Raw genomic sequence first — 20,404 nt, forward strand, 5'->3', positions numbered from 1 at the left:
CGCAAGATCTGTTTGTAATAAGGTCACCACTGTCTGTGAACACCTACTCGATCAACAATTTGACCTTTTGAAAGCATTCTTGACTGAAACATGACTTAAACCTACTGACATTTGTGGGTTAAAGGAGCTGTGTCCGAAAGATTACAGTATCAAACTTTTGTCTAGGGGGGAAAGACGGTTTGGCGGAGTAGCTGTTATCCATCGTAAATTGTTAAAACTGCGTGAATATTCATATATGCCCCCAACATCAACTTTTGAGTGTAAAGTGTTAACGTTATCTCAATCGTCACAGTTCACACTAGCTGTAACTTATCGACCAACTCAACTGCTTAACATTGATGGTCCGTTTGAGTTTGAGCGTCTGGTATCCGAACTGGTCACTCGACCTGGTAGACTATTAACATGTGGTAACTTTAATATACATGTTGATGACGTAATTTCTCCAGGGGTCATTCAGTTTATGGAAATTTTGGAGGTGCATGACTTGCACCAGGCTGTTAGTGGTAGCACACAAAAAAAGTGGGCACACCCTTGATTTTGTATTGGTCAGACCACACAATCTAATCTGTACTAGACCATCTGTTCTTGATTCGGTTAAAGCTGACCATAACATCATCGTTTTTTTTAAATTAAGGGTAAGAAAACTGATTCAAGCAGTTCCAAACGTGAGGGGGTATTACCGAAATGTGAATAATAAGGTGGTCGAAATGGATGTAAAGCATCTACTCGACTCTTTGGATGTCTCATCGATAACAGTTGATGATGCTTTCACTGACTGACGAGATTGTGGGTAGTGCTCTCCATAAATATGCTCCTATGTTGACTCGGAAGACACGAACTAAGGCAACTTGCCCCTGGATCAACGATGATATCAGGAGACCCAAGCGTGAACGTCGTGCGTGTGAAAGGCATTGGAGAAAACCAAACTTAATATTCAACGTAAAATGTATGAACAAAAGCGAGACCTTGTCAATCTTCACATCTTGATTGCCAAGGAAGATTTTTATGAGCAACATTTTTTTCTCATCCGACCAGAAGTCTACTTTTAATGCCCTGTGCAGCCTGTTGAAAGATGATCCACCAGCTTTACCATGTGACTCATTGGACAGCACACAGGGGAGCGAGCTCTTGGAGTTTTTCATGAACAAGATTGAAAATATTATTTCAAATATTAAGGCCCATGCCTCGTTACTGAAATCGAGTTAAATTCAACATCAGAATGTATAATAGTAAACCAAACATTCTACTGAAACTGCGAAGATTGGAATACACACCGACTTATCGTGTATTATGGAGAGTAATAAGGCTGCAATAGTATTGTAATTATATCTCAGTGAGCCTTTGACACTGTAAATCACAAGAAGTTGCTAAACATATTACATATTACGTCTTTTGGGATATCTGATATGGCGTTAAATTGGTTTGTGTTTACCTGAGCAATCGTTCACAGTGTATATGTGTTAACGGGCACTATCGAATCCTCGACATGTTCGCTATGGGGTTCCACAAGGATCGGTTCTGGGCCCTGTGGTTTTGAACTCCACACAAAGCCCCTGCAAGTTATCATTTAACACTATGGCATGAGTTACCACCGATATGCCCATGATATACAGATGTGTACGGTTATGATCCTGCCGACCTGTGAAGCTGTAAATGATATGCTTTATGCAAATTGCATTAAGCATATCAGGCATTGGATGTCTAACAATTTCGCATCCTCACCTATATATACAAATGCCTCCATCAGTTGTCACCTTCGATTCACTCCAAGATTAATGTAGGGCGTCCAGTTACAGAGGTTTTGACAATTGACACTTCGTAATCATGGACGCTAAATATGAATCTAAAAGATTGACTCCGGTCAGCTTTCGGCTTTGATAAGCCAATGATGGCTTCTTTGCGAGTTCCAGCTTGCAGAAGGATCTAAAATGCATACATACATACACAAACTATCTCGTATCCTTCGGTCATCCTCTGAAAGTTCTGCTCTCACAACTCGTAGATCAAACAAGCAAGTCGGAGAGCAAGCTTTTAGCCATGTCGCACCGTTGTTGTGGAACACGTTACCATCATAAATACGTAGCCTCACCTCTATCAGTACTTTTAAATCAGCGTTATTCAATTGTATTTTGTATATCTGTTAAGCGCATTGAACCCTGGGAGTTTGCGCTAAATAAGCACCGGTGTAATAATAATGAGACTTAGCAATCGGGAGGTTCCGGGTTCCATACCCGGCCGGGTCATGGTAAGGTGGATTTTTTTTTTAGCAAAGAAATCTCTGAAATGACTTGCTAAATTTAAAAGATTCCAAATTGAAGTTAAAATGTTGAATTGGAAGCCACCTGAAGCGTAAGTTGTAATTCATAAGCTCTTACAGATTTCTCCCACATTTGTGGGCGCTTAAGCGTTGTAAGAATAATTGCTGATTATTATTATTATTATATATATATTTTGGCACCGTTTTTATGCTTTACTGACGGATCGTGCGCCTTTCGGTTTCAGAACCATTGTAAGTCACATCATCCTATCTATAATAATCAAGTCAAGTTTTATATTAACCACAAGGAAGTTCAGTTTGCTTAACAGGAAAGAAACTGTCATTTGCTTCCTGAAGGCAGCTATTGCGATTTTTCATAACAGTTTTATTCAACGTTCAGATATGTCTTCAGTTCAACTAACGAAATCTTGCAAGAATCCTTTGACCTACTTATGGACACGAAAAGCTATTTAGTACAAATGTCGCATTATGCAAGATGGTCGTTATTCGCTTTAATAGTTTCTTTATCAGGTAAGTGTCAAATTATAAGAATTCAACTATTGGACCAAATATATGAATCGCCAATATAAATATATTCAGTAAATTACAGTCAACTCACTTTTTTTCCATTTTATTTCGCTCAAACAAACATGTCATGGTTATCACTGATTTCAAATAACAATGACGTTAAACAAATTCATTTTATAGACGGGAAAAACTGTCCTGCTTTGCATTTGATTAAACAGAATTGTCATTTATATACCTGATTATTTTGTTGAAGTACATGCTGTGTTCTATTTCAAGTAATACACATTCAGTTCAAAATATAAACGTTCAGGGAGGGATCTCAAATCGTCAGCCAATAATATGTTTCATACTCCTGTCTCGTTGTGAAACTAAATATGCAAACAGAACATAATAAATCAAGGGCTCTTAGTTATTTGCTCCAAGTTGCTCAGTTATTTTGCCAAGGAATATTCAGGTATAATATTGTGTAGTTCGTTGGTTAGTGATTGCTTATTTTGATCTTCAATGTCCAATTTCTGGAGTTGTTCCTCGAGCAAAATAAAGGTTTGTTGTGTTTTGCAGTATCGCTAAATCAAAGCACCGAAATTCTGACACGATTTGGTACCATTGGAAAGATAGAACTAAACTTCGACACGGGTGGTCATGTGCCATACGTCACGTGGACGATGCCGCAAGCAAGATCTTTTCAACATGATTTTCAAGTGTACAACTTAGTTAAAACGACTAAAGACTACAAGTCTACTGTTGCGGAAGACGGCATGTTTGCTGCACTGGAGATTTACAATGTCAACTTTCTTGATGCTGGTACATATACCTGTCGCATGGATTTTTCGGACAAAGGAATATCTTCAGAAAGATCCATTCAAGTTTCAGTTATCGGTGAGACCCATACATTTCATAGATTTAAAATGTTACTGTGTTATGTAAAAGTCGACAGACTCTGTTAAGTAGTTTCCACTTTAAACTAGCTTAATCAATGTTCAACGATTTTAGTCCCTTTTGCTCCCGCAGCTTTTCCATCCGTGTCAATGAGAAATGATGCAACAGAAAATGAGACAATATCAGCTACATGTTGTGTAAATGTATCCCTTACAGTAGAGGACAGCATTATGTGGAATCTCAATCAAAGTGGATCGCTGCTAATTTTGAAAGAAGTGAAGACTAACTCGGCAGAGGATGTTATTAAAAACATGTGTAGTGAGATTAACTTTGAAGTACATCGCAGCTATCATCGTCAATTGTTAAGGTGTTCGTTGAAAGAGATTACCGTCTACACGGAAGTGGCAATGGACGTCCAATGTAAGTAATAAAGCATTGTATAATTGTTCACAGCCATGCTGATCATGATGAAGTTGTAAACAATGAAAATAAGTTTTTAATACTTGTGATATCAGATGCATAAGAAGGTATAGGCCTAGAAATGTACTTATATTGCTACAGTCCTATTGACTATTAAAAGAATGTTGTAAGACGCACTGAAAAATATTTATGAGGGAATCTGCGTTATTTTCATTTAATTCAATAATGTTTATAGCTGGCTAAATTTGCATTATGGTACTAGATCAGTCTTTTTTAAACCATATCATTGATTCCAACAGGGGTCGGTGATTGTTAAATTCACTTACATGGTTTGTGAGCTGATTAAGCTAAGGTATAACATAGGAAATATATCGGGTGTTTAGTTTACTTATTTATTCTGTAAATTAGATCCAACTTCAATCGTATACGCAAAGAAAGGCTTACATAATCTGTTATTTATTATAGACTCTGCTTGAGCAACAATTATTCTATAAAACATCTCTTATATTAAGCAATTTTTTATCATTTTTTTTTAAATTTTGCATCATGTAACTGGGATTGCTATTTTTTTTAACAAATCATTGATTCCAAGAGATGTCGGTGACTGCTAAAATTGTTCAACTGTTTGCAACGTAGATCCAGCTTCAATCAGATACGCAGAGAATGGCCTACGTCATCTATCTGTTCACCAGTTTGCAAACGTATGCTGCATTTCTGACGGTAACCCTAGACCAAGTGTAGAATTACAATGGCTGTCAAGAGAGGGAGAGTGGAAATTCCTTTCCAACGTTGCAGAGTATATTTATCATATAGAACCATTCATTTATTGGACGTTCATGATACACGTGGCCGTGGGACAGCCTCTGCAAGTCAGATGCTTTGCTACCAACGAGATTCCCCCAGCTGTAACAACAAAAGTATTGAATCTTGCAGCTAAATGTAAGTCTTCAGCTATGAACAAGTAACTAAATAAACGGATGAATGTATTACCATTCACATAGAACAGTATCAGTTGGTTTTGTCTTCATAGTACCAAAACTATGTTTAGAATTTGTTCTTAACAGTTCCACAACTGCTACATATTTAACGGCTGGTTAAGGTTTCATTATGAACAAAAGGGAAAAGATACCTTCGTAAAGATGCACTGTCAATTTCCCTAAAGAAAACTAATGGCAACGTTTAACATTTGCAACAAAGCACAAATGAAATGTATTCATGTTTACTGTTTTGTAACAGATCCAGTAAGTGCTCGTATGCTGAGCCCCTCAACTACGGTCCCCGAAGGAAGTGACATCATTATTGAGTGTCAGTCTGACGGATATCCTCCCCCTGATACAATGTTAGTAATGCTCTCGAACATGAATGGAACTGAGTGGGCACACCTTCCCATCAAAGCCAAGTGGAGCAACAAAAGCACTGCTACGTTTGAGCTGAGAAGCCTGGCAATGATCGATACGGGGGAATACCAGTGTTTGGCTAATAATTCAGAAGGATATGCGTCAAGTAAGACGATTGAAATAAATGGTAAGATCACAACTGTGTGTTTAATAAAGTTTGCGTTTGGCCATCAGTTTCACTAAAGCTCAAATCATTTCTGAAATAGTTCAAAATACTGCATACTAGATTTCTTTCTTTAATTATTCTGTGAAAGTTAATGTTTCACCGTTATCGCCTTAAAAGACGTGAACGAGATTTTCAATCATTATATTAAATCAATGCTCACGGTCTACATATTTACAGATGGTCTGTATATAGTTTGAGTGTATTCAAAATTTGATCCATTATTGATTCCATTAATACGTATATTCACTGCCTCTACTCTACCAAAGACAGAAATTACAACATGAGAGTCATCAGCATTTTCTGTTTGTTTCTTTTGTAGTGACATCTAGGGTATATTTACGACGAGAATTGTTAGCAATCGTTATTTCAGCAGCTCTTGCTTTCATTATTCTGGTGGCTCTGCTAATAAAAATGTTAAAAAGTAAGTAGACCATAATAATGGTTTCATTTTAGGCTAAATATGAGAGACAATTGCACAATGGAGCATTGGTAAACAATGTGAACTCTTTTAGTTTCTAAGGAGAGCCTAAAATCAATATTGTCATGATACATTAAATTTTCTAAAGAATGAGGCTATTGAAAGTGTTTACTAATGTATTAACCTTTGTTATGATAAAAGAAGCCATAATAACCATAAAGCTATAATTATCTTCCACTTATATAAGTTTCGTAACAGTAACACAAATTGCTGCTTAATGTATACTTTTCCTGCAAAAAGATGTTTCTTAACAACAGTTGCTATCCAATGGAGGTAGTGGTTACTCTTAGACGCAATGCTTTAAAGGAAACTGTGATTTAACTGTTAGTAGAATGGTATTTTATCGATAAAGTCTAAACGTAATTTTCATCTCAAAAGCACTGTTTATTATCTTTTCAGACAGAAATGATGTAAGTTGCGTGTTGTCTTCCGAACGTAAAAGGTATATATTCAACTTTTTATGCGTTAGATATTGTTAGCAAATTAAAGCTCTTACTATTGTTTGTTACATCAATTGTAGACATATGAACCAGTATCAGAAATTAATTGACAACATTCATGATTCTTTAGTTTTAGCAGTACAAATATCTATATTAAATGAATATAGATGGCCGACAAACTTATTTTGTTAGAAACCTAATACGAAGTGGAACTATATTCCCCATTTAGGCACAAACATTACAATGTTGCTTTTACAGCGCAGAATCTGCGCAGAATGTCGAATGCTTTTGTATCGTGTAAGGTGAAAAGGTCACTTGCAACGTAATGGATAAACCATTTCACTTTCTATACATTCTTCTTGAGAGAAAAGGCTCCATGATAGATTCGATAGCCAATTTGTGTTTTTTTTTTAAAATCATGAGCATTGTTGGGGGCTTATTAACCTTACCTCATGTACTTTAAGGAGATACATGTTTGGACAGAACTACTTATTAACTGCAATCTTCGACAAAAGCAATATGTTCCATATTTAACCTCACTGTTATGGTTGTTGAAAACTTAGTGTTGGATTGAAATGTACTTTGTAACTTACCTGTTTAAAGAAAGAGATGACAAAGCGAAAGAAAATCTCGCGATATTCTCAGCACGGCAGTTTCTTTTCCAGTTTACTTTCTTGAATACATTGTTTATGTTGCTAACTCTATGGAATGTACACATCCTAGTTGACAGTGTGATTGCATTACTTTCATTTGTGATTGCATTGGTATATATATAGAACAAACGCAGTTCCAAATGTCAATGGTTTACCAATTTAATAGTCACTGCAGACATATTAAATAACAACAATCTGACATCTTACAATTTCTACAAGGTCTAGTAAAATTGTTTCTCAGGTTGAGAGAACTTTCTTATGATGACCTTCTTACCCTGAGAACCTTTCTTTATTATATGTAAATCTACTCTTCAGTGCATATACTACAGAACTGTACGATTAATATACATTCAAGATTTTCACTGCCCAGATTGGACTTCAATAGTCCAATCTGAGATTAAGCTGTAAGGCATTCCAAAGCAAGAGATTCGTATCTACATTTGTATATTATCAAACATGAGGTTTTTTCTCATTTTTTAAACTACTGAGTAATAAATCATTCGTACATACTTATTTGCATTTCTTAAACATACATATTTGCATTGTCGTTTGGATTACTTTGCAGTCTGTTTTTTAATTAAATATCGCAAAATTTCCTCGCCTAGCAAATTTATGACGCCATGGTCATATGAAATTAAAACAGGATATATATATTTTTCTAAATGCTTTAGATTTGAGAAAGACGAAAGCAACAGTGATAATGCCAAGAACGAGTCTCAGAGACAAACTGGTGTGTACGATCACAATTATCCTGCAGGTATCCACTGCAGATATATTTTGAAATAGTAATATAAATATACCACAGCCTTAATGTATTAACCGTTTTATGAAGCAACTTTCATGTTTGAAATTTTATTATATTCATTTTACTAATGTTAGAAGTTTTATTTCAGTTATCCGATCAATAGAATTATTACCCGCGGCGTAGCCAGGTTTCTGGTGTATGTGAGGGAGGGGTAGGCCAAATTTTCTGTCTCCATATGCAGGCACATAGCGGTGGATCGCCGTCCTGGTGGAGAGGTATACATGCAATAACGAAATACTTTGTTTTTCGGAAAATGGTGCTATCATTTCCATATTTTTAAACTACATTCGTGTACTATAGTTTACATTTCTTGGTACAAAACCTTTACCAATTGTTAAAGGGGAAAACGACAAAAGGATTTGCGAGCCTGCGCGGTCGAAAACCATCTGGTTATATCACATATTGCAATATATATATATATATATATATATATATATATATATATATATATATATATATATATATATATATATATATGAATACAAATAAATGGCCACTCAGAGACACAATGCAACCGCCCGAATAGCGAACATATTTTCGATGTGACTGCTCACATTTTGTTTAGCTACCTTTGATTTTCCACCGTAGCCCATCGCATCCCCAACAAATTCTGTGGTGGACACTCTGCCCACTGCCCCTCCCCCCCCCACCTACTTAGCCCACCCCTTTCGCTACGCCACTAATTATTACTTCCTTACTCAATGAGCACTTGGACAAACTTGATAAGATAGTTTCGTGTTCTCTTGTTTTGTCTTCATATATCCTGATACAGAAACATTTATTGCTATCATAATTCATTTGCTTATATTTATTCTGATCGTTGCTCTTTCTTCCATGAACTCTACAGACATTCAGCTGTATGCAACCACTTCTCCTAGATATGATAAGTTAGTAATTCCTTTTATTATTACTTTTGAATGTAAGATTTATCAAACAAAAGTGTGCTTTCATACTCTATTGAAAGTTTTTGTAATATGACTGTGCACTATGTCAAATACCAGAGATGAGATGTAGTGTTTGTTCATGTAGCTTACCAAATTTTACATTCAAGAATTACCATTAGCCATTTCTATATAATAGAATGTATTTAATGCATCGGAAATAATAGGCTTTACATAAAACAGAAGCATATTTCTTTTACAAATATGAGATTATGCGGTGACCCTGCACATTTACCATTAGCTTAACATTATGTTAATCATCATATACTAAGAATGTAATATACGTAGTATTAGCAAACGTAAGTAACATATTCATGAAAGACGAGCCTTTCAGTGAATGTTGCTTCCTTTCTCACATTTGATAGTTCCAGCTGTGAGGACGATGAGGAGTGGGAAGATGAACCCGGTCCCTACGTCGATTATGTCGACGATTACACGCCTATGAAACAATACCATGTTCAAAATCTGGATTAGCAACATTGGAAACAACTTCGCTCGTTGAAATCCTTTATTTTGCATATGCTGTAACATATACTATACCGTCTATATCATAACATGCTTCAAAGCACTATTACTGAGAGCAAAAACAGTTCCTAAACTTTATCTGATAGGAAAATTATATCCATCATACCCATTCTGTCAGAAAAAGTGTTTTGACACATTACATGAAAAAGGAACAGTGTATACATAAGTGTCTCAACTTGTGATCACAAGATATAACAGGAATGAATATGGATTAATACAAATAAAATAGAATATCAAATATCTGTGCATCGATGTTAATATCCTGTAGTTAATGTTCGTTCTTCCTGTAATGTGCATTTTCAAAAGTGATATTATTGTCATTACAATCAAACTTGATGCTTCCTGAAAGCGCCAAAACAATATCACATTTAAATTCATTTTACCTTCCGTTTTCTAAATTCCCATTCAACAAATATACATTAACTAAAAGAAACAGCACGTTAATATTATTTGTGCATATAGATAATGCACTTGTCTTTGAACATTCTAATTAATCTCTGTTACTTCATAGAACTTGATATTATAATTAATGAAATGAAAATTATATATGCAAAGGAACAGTGTTCGTTTGTTCATGACAGCATTTCAGAACACCATCATTTCAGAGTTACCAGTCTTAAAGTCGAGAATATTTGGTCGGTGAAAAGTTTACAAATCAATTTTTTGTTGGCAATTTTTTTAGGATGTTTTTCAAAAAAATCATTGTTATGATCGAGATCACTGAAAATACTTTCCATTTTGTTACTTCTCGTTTGTGACTTAGGATTTACTATAGTAAATATTGTACTTGTTCCTTAAGAACATAATATGTTTTATAGAGACAAAGAGTATCAGCACAAACTCCATTATAAATATAAACACTTTGGTCTCTGTATTGTCTACAGTCTGTTGTATTTATTAACCACGACCTCACTTTATTATCTTAATATTGCTTTATTTAAAATATTGAATTGTCCTCCTAATAATGGATGTGTAGAAGAAACATCACATTGACGACTTACACACACTGCAAACCTGTCAAAATTAAAAAAAAAAAGGTTTAAGACAGTTGTAGGTTTATAAATATTTCAACTTATATTTTAGCTATATGGGGTATTCTTCGGAATAATGTAAGAACATGCCACGATGACCCAAATAAGATAGAGAAATTTCTCGAAATAATTTTTGTTTCACAATCTTGTCTAATATTTTGTTACCACTTCTGACTTTGATGTGCCATTTTGTAATCTAGATCCTGAATGAGATCACAATTTTCTCAAATGGTGTGGACCCAGGGTAATGTAGAGCTTCACATAAGACTCCTAAAGGAGTATTAGAGTATAGTTATGACCTAATTATAGAGCAAATTTATAGTATGAAAATGCCTCGGACTAATTTTCTTTTATTCTGTGTAAAAATTATTTGGTGTGACGTTTCGATCCTATCTGGATCTCCTTCAGATGATGAATGACAAGTAACAGTAACAGAAGGGACAAAACACGCACAGAATACATACAGGTTCATAAGCAGGGTAAACACAAAATAGATAGATGTAATAGGTAAGTAGACACGGGATGAAGAAAAGAAGAAACCAATTTGGGAAGGGGAAGAGTCCAAACACCTACCATTGCCTACACTCGTTTACGCAACCTACTTGTTCGTGTTGCTGTTCCACTTCTAACTTCTAACCCTACACCCATTCAGCATGATACCTTCAAATGTGATCGCATTTCGAGATTATTGTCTGCAGCTACCACATTGCTGAATCCAAGAAGCGGTTCAAAAGTCACAGACCAACCGACAACACCATGAAGACTGAGACCCCGGTTGCAGAACATTTTAACGTTCCCAACTATGACATAAACGGCATGTCTCTACATGGGATTCAATTCTTAGATAACCGTCCTGACCTAGTACGAATCAGCAGACAGAGGGACTATAGATGCAATGCCTTCGCACCATTCAACCACATGGGCTCAGCATTCAGGAAGGACATGACTGACCTTTCTTCTGCTCCCCCTCCCCCCCCCCCCTCCTTGCGTTGTTTCCCCTCTTTCATCCCTCTTCTCGTATCTCTCTTCTCCACCCTTTTCTATCTTTTTCCCTCTTTAGTTTATTCCCTACCCTTAATCCTCTCCTACCACTCGTCCTCCCCATGTTGGTTTCTTTCTTCTCTCCATCTCTTGTCTACTTACCCCCTAACATAAATCTCTTTGTTCACCAGACAAAGTGAAATTAAACTCGAAAGGAAATTTTCTCTTTTTGTTCTCTTTTTTACTTTGTTGCTCATCTCTCTATCTCTCTCTTTTTCTCTTTTTCTTTTACTCAGTCTTTACAAGTTGTGCTTTGTCTTATACCTATTTCTCACTCTACCTTTCTCTCTGAAGAACAGTTTACAACTGACCACTGTCTCTAGAAACACACTACTCTGTAATTCAATACAATACATGCGAATTTTACATAACAAAAACAGAATGGTTGGGCAAATAATAGATTGCAATTTGAAAGCATTAGCCTATTACCTATTGTGACACTCCCTTTGTGATATATCTTATCACTTGTGTTCTCTGTACTGATATACAATACATTGGCCAAACCTCCACTCCCTTTCGTTTACGACTTAATAATCACAAAAGCACAATCAGACTCAACAAAACCAGTTTTCCAGTGGCTGAACATTTTAATCTTCCGCAACACAATATCAACCGTCTCAAGTTTGCTATAATCCTGGGTAATTTGTCTGACCATAATAAAAGAAACTTGAAGGAAGTCGAATTTATCCTTAAAGTACGTTCACACTGTCATGGTCTCAATAGGGACATGGCTTTTTTTCCGGGTTCAAGCACTTTGAACAGTCTGGGGCTTACGGTAGACTATTGTGATTTCAATCACTCTTTTTACGCCTGACGAAGGACCAGGGCACCCGATACTCATAGCTAGTACAGTAACTACTGTTCATGTTCCACAACCGTGCATCAGCAAATACTGCTCTGTGTTCGTAACACGGTAACATGTGCTACAGGTGGAACAGTAATTACTGCAAGTTTTTTCTTACTGCAAATTTAATTTTTTTTAAATTGTAAATTTAATTTTAAAATTTTAAATATTATTTTTTTTTTTAATTACTGCAAATTTTCACCTGTCGGATTCGTAGTTCAACGTGTAACAGCTTTGCAGTAATTGCTGTGCCACCTGTAACACATGTAACCGTGTTGCGAACACAGCGCAGTAGTTACTGATGCACGGTTGTGGAACATGAAGAGTAGTTACTGTACTAGCTATGAGTATCGGGTGTCCGAAAATTTGTGTAGCGTGTAGTTATTTTTATTCTATTCTAAATATTATGTTGGGTTTAAAGGCATTACATGTTGTCTTCATCTTTTCTACAATATATATGTATATATATATATATATATATGTATATATATATATATATATATATATATATATATATATTTATATATATATATATATATATATATCCGTGAGGAAGCATATGTGAAGAGTGAATATGATGCAATCTATCACTTGTTAAACACATTGATGAGTATCAGGGTGTAGAAATTCAAAACTTATAGCCGCATTATGTATTACACTTTGAACCTGATCAAAACGGTATCAGTATCAGTCAAAGTTTTTTGCCTTGTATTTGGAAAACAACCAAGACAGTTTCCTGACTATGTTAACCGATAATTCCAGTATTTTTACGAACGCAGGACACAATGTTTTAGCCAGGGACACGAAATCGCTAAACTGCTTGCGTCCGACGAACGGATTTTTGTGTTGTTGTAGTTAAGAAACAAAACCCCAAGTACAAACACTTATAACTAGGCGAATGCAAAACATGACAGAACACATGATTATTGAATGAACATCTTTTTAACCATCTTTTCAAAAGTACACAAATATCTTCAAAATCCACAAGTTGTTATGTTTCAAGACAGAGCTAGCAACATTTGGATTACTGACATTTTTAAGCTAAGAGTTGCCTATGGTGCTTTCCAAATCTCCGGTGATTTGATTTGCTATATAATCCCTTACCCATTGTCTGCAGACATAATTGCATATACAGAGCTCAATGAGCTCAGAGTATGTTCTTGAAGACAACTACCTGTAATGTTACTTCAACTGTGTACAGACACCAAAGTTTATGGTATAAGCAATCATATATGTGCACTCAAATATCATAACGTTAGGCGTTGTCAAAAGTAGCACTAAGTGTGTTTGCGTATTAGCGAGCCCAACTGACGGATCGTGCGTCTTTCACTTTCACAATTATTGTTAACACAATAAAAAAAACTATAATGAATAACTAATAATCATGTACAAAGTAAACACTTATTATAATAAACTCAAGTTTTATATTAACTACAATTAAGCTCAGTTTGCTTCACGGAAATGAAACTGTCATTTGCTTCCTGAAGGTAGCTATTGCCATTTTTCATAACAGTTTTATTCAACTACAAGATTTGTCTACAATCCAACCAACGAAAACTTGCAAGAATCCTGAAACCTTAGACCTGCTTATGGACGCGAAAATCTATTTAAAACAACTACCGCCTTACACAAGATGGTGGTTATTCGCTCTCATAGTTTCGATATCGGGTATGTATAAACTCTAGGAACAAATCTATGAATCGCCTATATAGCTATATTCAGACAACTCAATTCAAATATTTGCATTATATTTCAATCAAAAAGGTTATTACGATTTCGCTGCTTTCAAACAAAATGGTATTGAATGAATAAAATTTATAAACCAGGAATGATTTCATGTTTCATAGTTGATAAAAAAAGCCATCTCAAATACAATCTCCTTGTGACACTAAACATAATATAATCAAAGGTTCTTAAGTTTTTGCTTCAATTGCTAAGTTATTTTGCAAACAAATAATCTTTTAAAATAGAGTTAGTTCGTTAGTTAATGTGCTTGTTATTATTCAGTATCCTATTTCTGTAGTTATACATGAAGCACAAGTATATGTTTATTTCAAATTGCAGTATCACTTAACGAAAGCACGGAAATACTGACAAAATTTGGTACCGTTGGGAGAATAGAAGTAAACTTCGACACGAGTGGACATGTGCCAATAGTCACGTGGAATCTGCCGCAATCAACAACCTTTCGACACGATTTAAAAGTAGACAATGTAGTTAAGACGACTAAAGACTACACGTCTACTGTTGCGGAAGACGGCGTGTTTGCTGCACTGGAGATTCACAATGTCAACTTTCTTGATGCTGGTACATATACCTGTCGTATGGATTTTTCGGACACAGGAAGATCGTCAGAAAGATCCATTCAAGTTACAGTTATTGGTGAGAACCAATATTTCCTAACCTATCACTATATAGTGTCAAACGCAACATAATTTCTTAAGTACTTTTCCACTTTTAAATAGCTTAATCAATAGTCAATTTGAACTTCACTTTTCTTTTTTAACAAATGAACAATCTTAGTATCTTTTGATCCCACAGGTTTTCCATCCGTGTCAATGAAAAATGGTGCCATGGAAAATGAGACTTTTTCAACTACATGTTGTATAAATGTATCCCTTACAGTAGAGGACACTATCACATGGACTCTTAATCAAAATGGACCTCTTTTAATTGTGCAAGAAGTGAATTCGTATTCTCCAGCGGGAGTTATGAAACATATGTGTAGTGAGATTACCTTTGAAGTGCATCGCCGCTATCATCGTCAGTTGTTAAGGTGTTCGTTACGTACGGAGATGACTGTCTTCTCGGAAGTGGCAATAGACGTCCAATGTTAGTAAACTAATGTGCACCATACTTTGTATAATATTTCACAGTCATGCTCATGAAGATGAAAAAGCACGAAAATGAATTTTAATAGGCGTTTTCCAGATGTCTTAGAAGGTGTAAGTTTAGAAACTAAATACACCTATATGGTCATACTTGGAAATACACAATTAATACATTACTATGTCTTCTATTTCTTTGTAAAGAGGAATACGTCCATTTAATTTATATTGCTTTTGTAACGTAATTTTAGAGACACATTGTAATCGATATCATTAAATTCATAATTCATGCTAACTTTGCATTATCCCACTGAATCAGTTTTTTTTCTTTTAACCAAATAATTGATTCCAATTGCGATGATGATTGGTAAATTCTTTTCCATGCGCTACACACATGATATATGTGTTTAACACGCTAATTCTGCATTATGTAAATACATCGCTTGTTTTATTTAAACCAAATCATTGATTCTCAAAAAGGTCGGTGATTGGTAAAATTGTTCATTTGTTTGCAACGTAGTTCCAGCTTCAATCCGATACGCAGAGAACGGCTTACTTTACCTACCTTTGCACCAGTTTGCCAACGTATGCTGTATTTCTGAGGGTAACCCTAGACCAAGTGTTGAATTACAATGGCTGTCAACAGAAGGATATTGGAATATCCTAACCAACGTTACTGAGTATGTTTATCATATAGAACCATTCACGTATTGGACCTTCATGATACATGTGGCCGTGAGCCAACCTCTGCAAGTCAGATGCTTCGCTATCAACGAGATTCCTCCAGCTGCAACAACACAAGTATTGAATGTTGTAGCTAAATGTAAGTCTTGAAATATGAACAAGTAAGAAATCATAGAGGTGAATATATTACAATTTTAACACTAATTTGCATCAGTTGGTTTTGTTCTTCATAGAACCGAAACTGTGTAAATATTTGTTCTCCACAGTTCTACAACTGGGCTTCAAAGTTTACGCCTGATTAAGGTTTCTTTATCAAGATGGACACTAAGATACTTTCGAAAAGAAGCTCTTAGTGAAGTGCTATCCTATGTCAATTTCTCTAAGAAAAATACTAACTTCTGTGAACTTCTGGCACCGATTTAACATTTGCAGCAAAGCATTTATGATATATTTTCATTTTTACTGTTTTGTAACAGATCCAGTTAGTGTACGTATGCTGAGCCTCTCAACTACGGTCCCCGACGGAAGTGACATCATTATTGAGTGTCAGTCTGACGGATATCCTCCCCCTGATACAGTGTTAGTTATGATCCCGAACATGAATGGAACTGAGTGGACACATTTTCCCACCAAAGCTAAGATGAGCAACAAAAGCATTACTACTTGGAAGTTTGAGCTTAAAGGCCTTTCAATGAACTATTCTGGGGAATACCAGTGTGTGGCTAATAATTCAGAAGGATATGCGTTAAGTAAGACTATTGTAATAAATGGTAAGTTTGCCACTGTGCGTTTAATAAAGTATTTGGCCGGCAGTTTCACTAAAGCTCAAATAATTTCAGAAATTGTTAACAATAAGACATAGTAGATTTCTTTCTTCAATTGTCATGTGAAAGTTAAGGTTTCACAGCTATCGCTTCAAATGACGTGATCTAATCCTTCTGAACCAAAATTAGCGGCCTGCTTAGTCACAGTTCCTCTGACCATAGTATTGTGTGTATTTTAATTGATCAATTATTGACTCCACTGAATAATACGTACATCCCTTTGGTTGTTTGTTTTCTTTTGTAGTGACATCTAGGGTATATTTTTCACGAGAATTATTGGCAATCGTCATGTTAGCAGTTCTTGCTTTCATTTTTCTGGTGGCTCTGCTTATACAAATATTAAAAAGTAAGTACATCATAATCATGGTTTTACTTTAAGCTATGTATTATGCAGAATTGAACAATGGAACATCGACAAACACTTACAACTATATTCACTTCGTTTTACAAAAGTTTAACAAACTGTTACAGCAGGTAAAATAAAGTTATTTAAAAACAGTAATCAAGCCTTTATGCTTTATGTCATTGAAATGCATGTTTATTTACCGAAGCTATTGTCCAATGGAGATTTAAAGAGAACAATGCTTCAAATTGAAAGTGCATGTTAGTAGTATGGTTTATAAATTTAATATCCAACTCAAAACTAGTCTTATTATCTTTTCAGACAGACCCGATAAAAGTTGTGTATTCTCTTCCGAACGTGAAAGGTATATATATTATTGAAATATACAAAAAAAACCTATCCTTTTTAACTTAGCAAATTATAGCTTTAACCATTTTCCTACATCCGCCGTTACTAATCGGGAATACAGCAGGTAATGTATTCGAGAAATGCACAAATCCAGAAACAGTTATTGTCAATTCCCAAAAGAGAAACCTTTTCCATCCAATAGAAGTTAAGTGTTTGTTTCTTGATGGAACTGTTTGCATGCATTTACGACTGAACAGTAACTACAAATCTGCTGAATGAAGAGATATTCTACAATACATAGCACGTTAGCTTAGCACATTAAATATTGTACTATACCAAGTGCGTTTTCATAGCACACGTCAATGGCCGTTATGTCATTTCACTGTATCGCTGTACGTCTTGACATAAACGCATCGGTTTGTGTTGCTTACCAACTATGTCCTTGCGTCAGATCGTTTTGCTGTATGCTGAAGAAGGCATATCGAGGGAAAGATATTCGTTTTTGCAATTGTAGTTTTTATGAGGTTTTGATTCTACTTTAATTGTAAGTTAAAGGTATTTTTGCATATTTTGCATTTCTCAAATATATTTGGTAGCTTTGCTGTTAGCTTAAGTTTACACTGCAGTTTAATTTTAAATGGTGTAAGATTTCCAAGCATAGCGTAGTTGTCATGATCATTAGGAAACTAATATAGCTGGTGATAGTATATACGATTAACTTTTATGAAACCTATTTTCCTGTCTTTCTTTCTCTTTATTCTTTTTATTTAACTTTTCTGTCCTTTTAGATTTCAGAATAAAGAGAGCAACAGTGAGAATGACAAGAACGAAAGACAACAAAGTGAGTTATATCACAATAATACCCTGGAGGCATGTAAAGCAGATGTTTTCTTTACTAACAATCTATAGAATGCCAATTTTAACATGTAAAACTCTGGTTTGAGCTCTTTTGATGTGGACGTTTTGATTATCTTATTTTTAATGACGTTAGAAGCTTTATATCAGGTATCCTAACAATATAAGTATTGCTACCCAAATGAGTACTTGGACAATATTAATAAAATTAAAATTCTGTTTCTTTTTCGTCTTCAAATCTCCTGATACAGAAACGTATATTGCTATAATTCCTCATTTTGCTTAATATTTCGTATCGTTGTATTTTCGTCCATGCACTCTACAGGCACTCATTGTTACGCGGCCACTGATCCTAGATATGATTGGTATGTAACTCCCTTTGCTACTTAAATCTTTCCTTAAGAATCTAAGATTTACCCAAAAAAAGTATGTTACAATATTCTCCTTGAAAGTTTTAATAATATATTATTTCAACTAACAGAAATAGAGGTGTAGAGTTTGTTCCGGAAGCTTACCAAAATTTAACATTTAAGAATTACCATTAGCCATTTCTGTAATGATATAATGTATTTAATGCATTGGAATAGTAGACATACATAAAAATATATAAATATATATTTCTTTCTCTGCACATTCAACATTAGCTTAACATTATGTTAATAATAATATAGTATAATTAATATACGTAGTATTAGCAAACGTTCTTGATGTGTTCATGAAACCTTAACTATCAGTGAATCATGTTTGTCATGCTTTCTTTTTTCATTTTTTTGTATTTCCAGCTGTGATGAGGACAATAATTGGGAAAATGAGCCCGGTCCCTTCGTCGATTGTGTCGACGATTATTTGCCTGGGAATGAATACTTTGTTCTAAATAAGGATTAGCAGCAATAAAAACAATTTAGCTCTTTCAAATTCTTTAAAATACAGCCAGCTTGTACAATGTTGAAAAAAAAATGTCACATATACTATACTGTCGTATCATACCAGGTTTCAAAGTACTATCACTGATAGTTCGAACAGTTCCTGAACCTTTATCTAATAGAAAAATTATATCCATTACGCTACTTCTGTCGGCAAAAGTAAAAGTGTTTTGAAACATAATATGAAAAGAAACAGTGTATACAAAAGTGATCGCAAACACATAAAGGAAAGGAATATGAATTACAAATTACATCGAATAGCAAATACTTTTGTTTGTGTGTGTTCTTCTTGTAATGTGCAATCTTATTGAAGGTGCTATTATTGCCATAACAATTAAACGTGATGCTTGGATACTTGAAAGTTTAATAACAACATTGCATTCTATTTTATTTCACAATGTTTACGTATTTAACTTCCGTTTGCTCCTTTCCCATGCAAAAAATGACCATAAGATGAAACAGTAACACATAAATATTAGTTGTATATATGCAATATATGCACTGCACTCCATTGTCCTTCATTATTCGGTTAACTTTTTTATTTGCTGGAAATAATATTACAATTAATTAATGTAATGGAAATTATTTATAAAAAGGAACTGTGTTCGTTCGTTCATGAAAGCATCTTCAGAATGCCATCACTTTCAGAAACACCTTTTGAGAAAGTTTACGCCGAGAACAAAATATCACAAACTGATTGCCTGAAACGATTATATTTGGTAGAAATGTTAAGATATATTTCAAACATTTATTGGTATGATCGGGATCATTGAGAATACTTTCCATTTTGTAACTTCTGGTTTGTCACTAATGATTTACTATAGTAAAGATTTTACACGTTCCATAGAACATGATATGTTTTATAGAAACAAAGAGTACCAGCACAATCTCCACTATAAATATATACACTTTGGTCTCTGTGTTGTCTATTGTATGTTGTATTTATTAACCACGACCTCACATTATTATGTTATGTTTGCTTTTATTTTCATTATTGAATTTCCTTCTAAGCATGGAAGTGTAGCAGCAATATCACATTGACAACTAACACACACTGCAAACCTGTACAAATTGAAAACAATCGTTTAAGACAGTTCTAGGTTAAGGAATATTTATAGAGATGATCAAAATATATAGGGGTATCCTCCAGAAGAATGTAAGAACATGCAACGATGACCAAAATGAAATGTAGGA

The 20,404-nt window shown here is 34.8% G+C and overlaps 2 protein-coding genes across 6 annotated transcripts in view; both read left to right on the top strand.

The window, feature by feature from the left end:
• The first annotated feature begins 2,313 nt into the window (after nt 1-2,313).
• LOC139977156 (neural cell adhesion molecule 1-A-like) overlaps nt 2,314-20,404 on the top strand; it is a 61,013-nt gene continuing 42,922 nt past the window's right edge. The window contains exons 1-10 of one of the 4 annotated variants that reach the window (XM_071986312.1): nt 2,323-2,788; nt 3,347-3,664; nt 3,797-4,084; nt 4,721-5,023; nt 5,321-5,608; nt 5,967-6,068; nt 6,525-6,567; nt 7,890-7,975; nt 8,871-8,910; nt 9,330-11,747. In XM_071986312.1, coding sequence (XP_071842413.1) covers nt 2,710-2,788; nt 3,347-3,664; nt 3,797-4,084; nt 4,721-5,023; nt 5,321-5,608; nt 5,967-6,068; nt 6,525-6,567; nt 7,890-7,975; nt 8,871-8,910; nt 9,330-9,438 — 1,656 coding nt within the window. In that variant the 5' untranslated portion in view covers nt 2,323-2,709 and the 3' untranslated portion in view covers nt 9,439-11,747. Of the gene's footprint in view, nt 2,789-3,346; nt 3,665-3,796; nt 4,085-4,720; nt 5,024-5,320; nt 5,609-5,966; nt 6,069-6,524; nt 6,568-7,889; nt 7,976-8,870; nt 8,911-9,329; nt 11,752-20,404 lie in introns of those variants that run through there. The other 3 variants (XM_071986313.1, XM_071986314.1, XM_071986315.1) reach the window with 3 other exon arrangements.
• Nucleotides 13,870-20,403, top strand: LOC139977159 (cell adhesion molecule Dscam1-like). Of its 2 annotated transcripts, XM_071986327.1 has the most exons (10): nt 13,871-14,073; nt 14,470-14,787; nt 14,947-15,237; nt 15,754-16,056; nt 16,394-16,687; nt 16,986-17,087; nt 17,406-17,448; nt 18,221-18,273; nt 18,613-18,652; nt 19,070-20,398. In XM_071986327.1, exons 1-10 carry the CDS (start codon nt 13,995-13,997, stop codon nt 19,170-19,172), a joined length of 1,626 nt encoding a protein of 541 aa, XP_071842428.1. In that variant the 5' UTR covers nt 13,871-13,994; the 3' UTR covers nt 19,173-20,398. The 2 variants fall into 2 exon arrangements, with proteins under 2 accessions (XP_071842429.1, XP_071842428.1); XM_071986328.1 differs by lacking the exon at nt 15,754-16,056 and having other exon boundaries at nt 13,870-14,073; nt 19,070-20,403.

Source organism: Apostichopus japonicus, chromosome 12, assembly GCF_037975245.1.
Source record: "Apostichopus japonicus isolate 1M-3 chromosome 12, ASM3797524v1, whole genome shotgun sequence".
NCBI lineage: Eukaryota > Metazoa > Echinodermata > Holothuroidea > Aspidochirotida > Stichopodidae > Apostichopus > Apostichopus japonicus.

Excerpts from the sequence above, each read along its gene's own strand:
- LOC139977159 (XM_071986327.1), top strand. The coding sequence starts at position 13,995 with ATGGACGCGAAAATCTATTTAAAACAACTACCGCCTTACACAAGATGG. Across the intron at positions 17,088-17,405 it reads GCTTATACAAATATTAAAAA|ACAGACCCGATAAAAGTTGT; the intron begins GTAAGTACATCA and ends TTATCTTTTCAG. Across the intron at positions 17,449-18,220 it reads TTCTCTTCCGAACGTGAAAG|ATTTCAGAATAAAGAGAGCA; the intron begins GTATATATATTA and ends CTGTCCTTTTAG.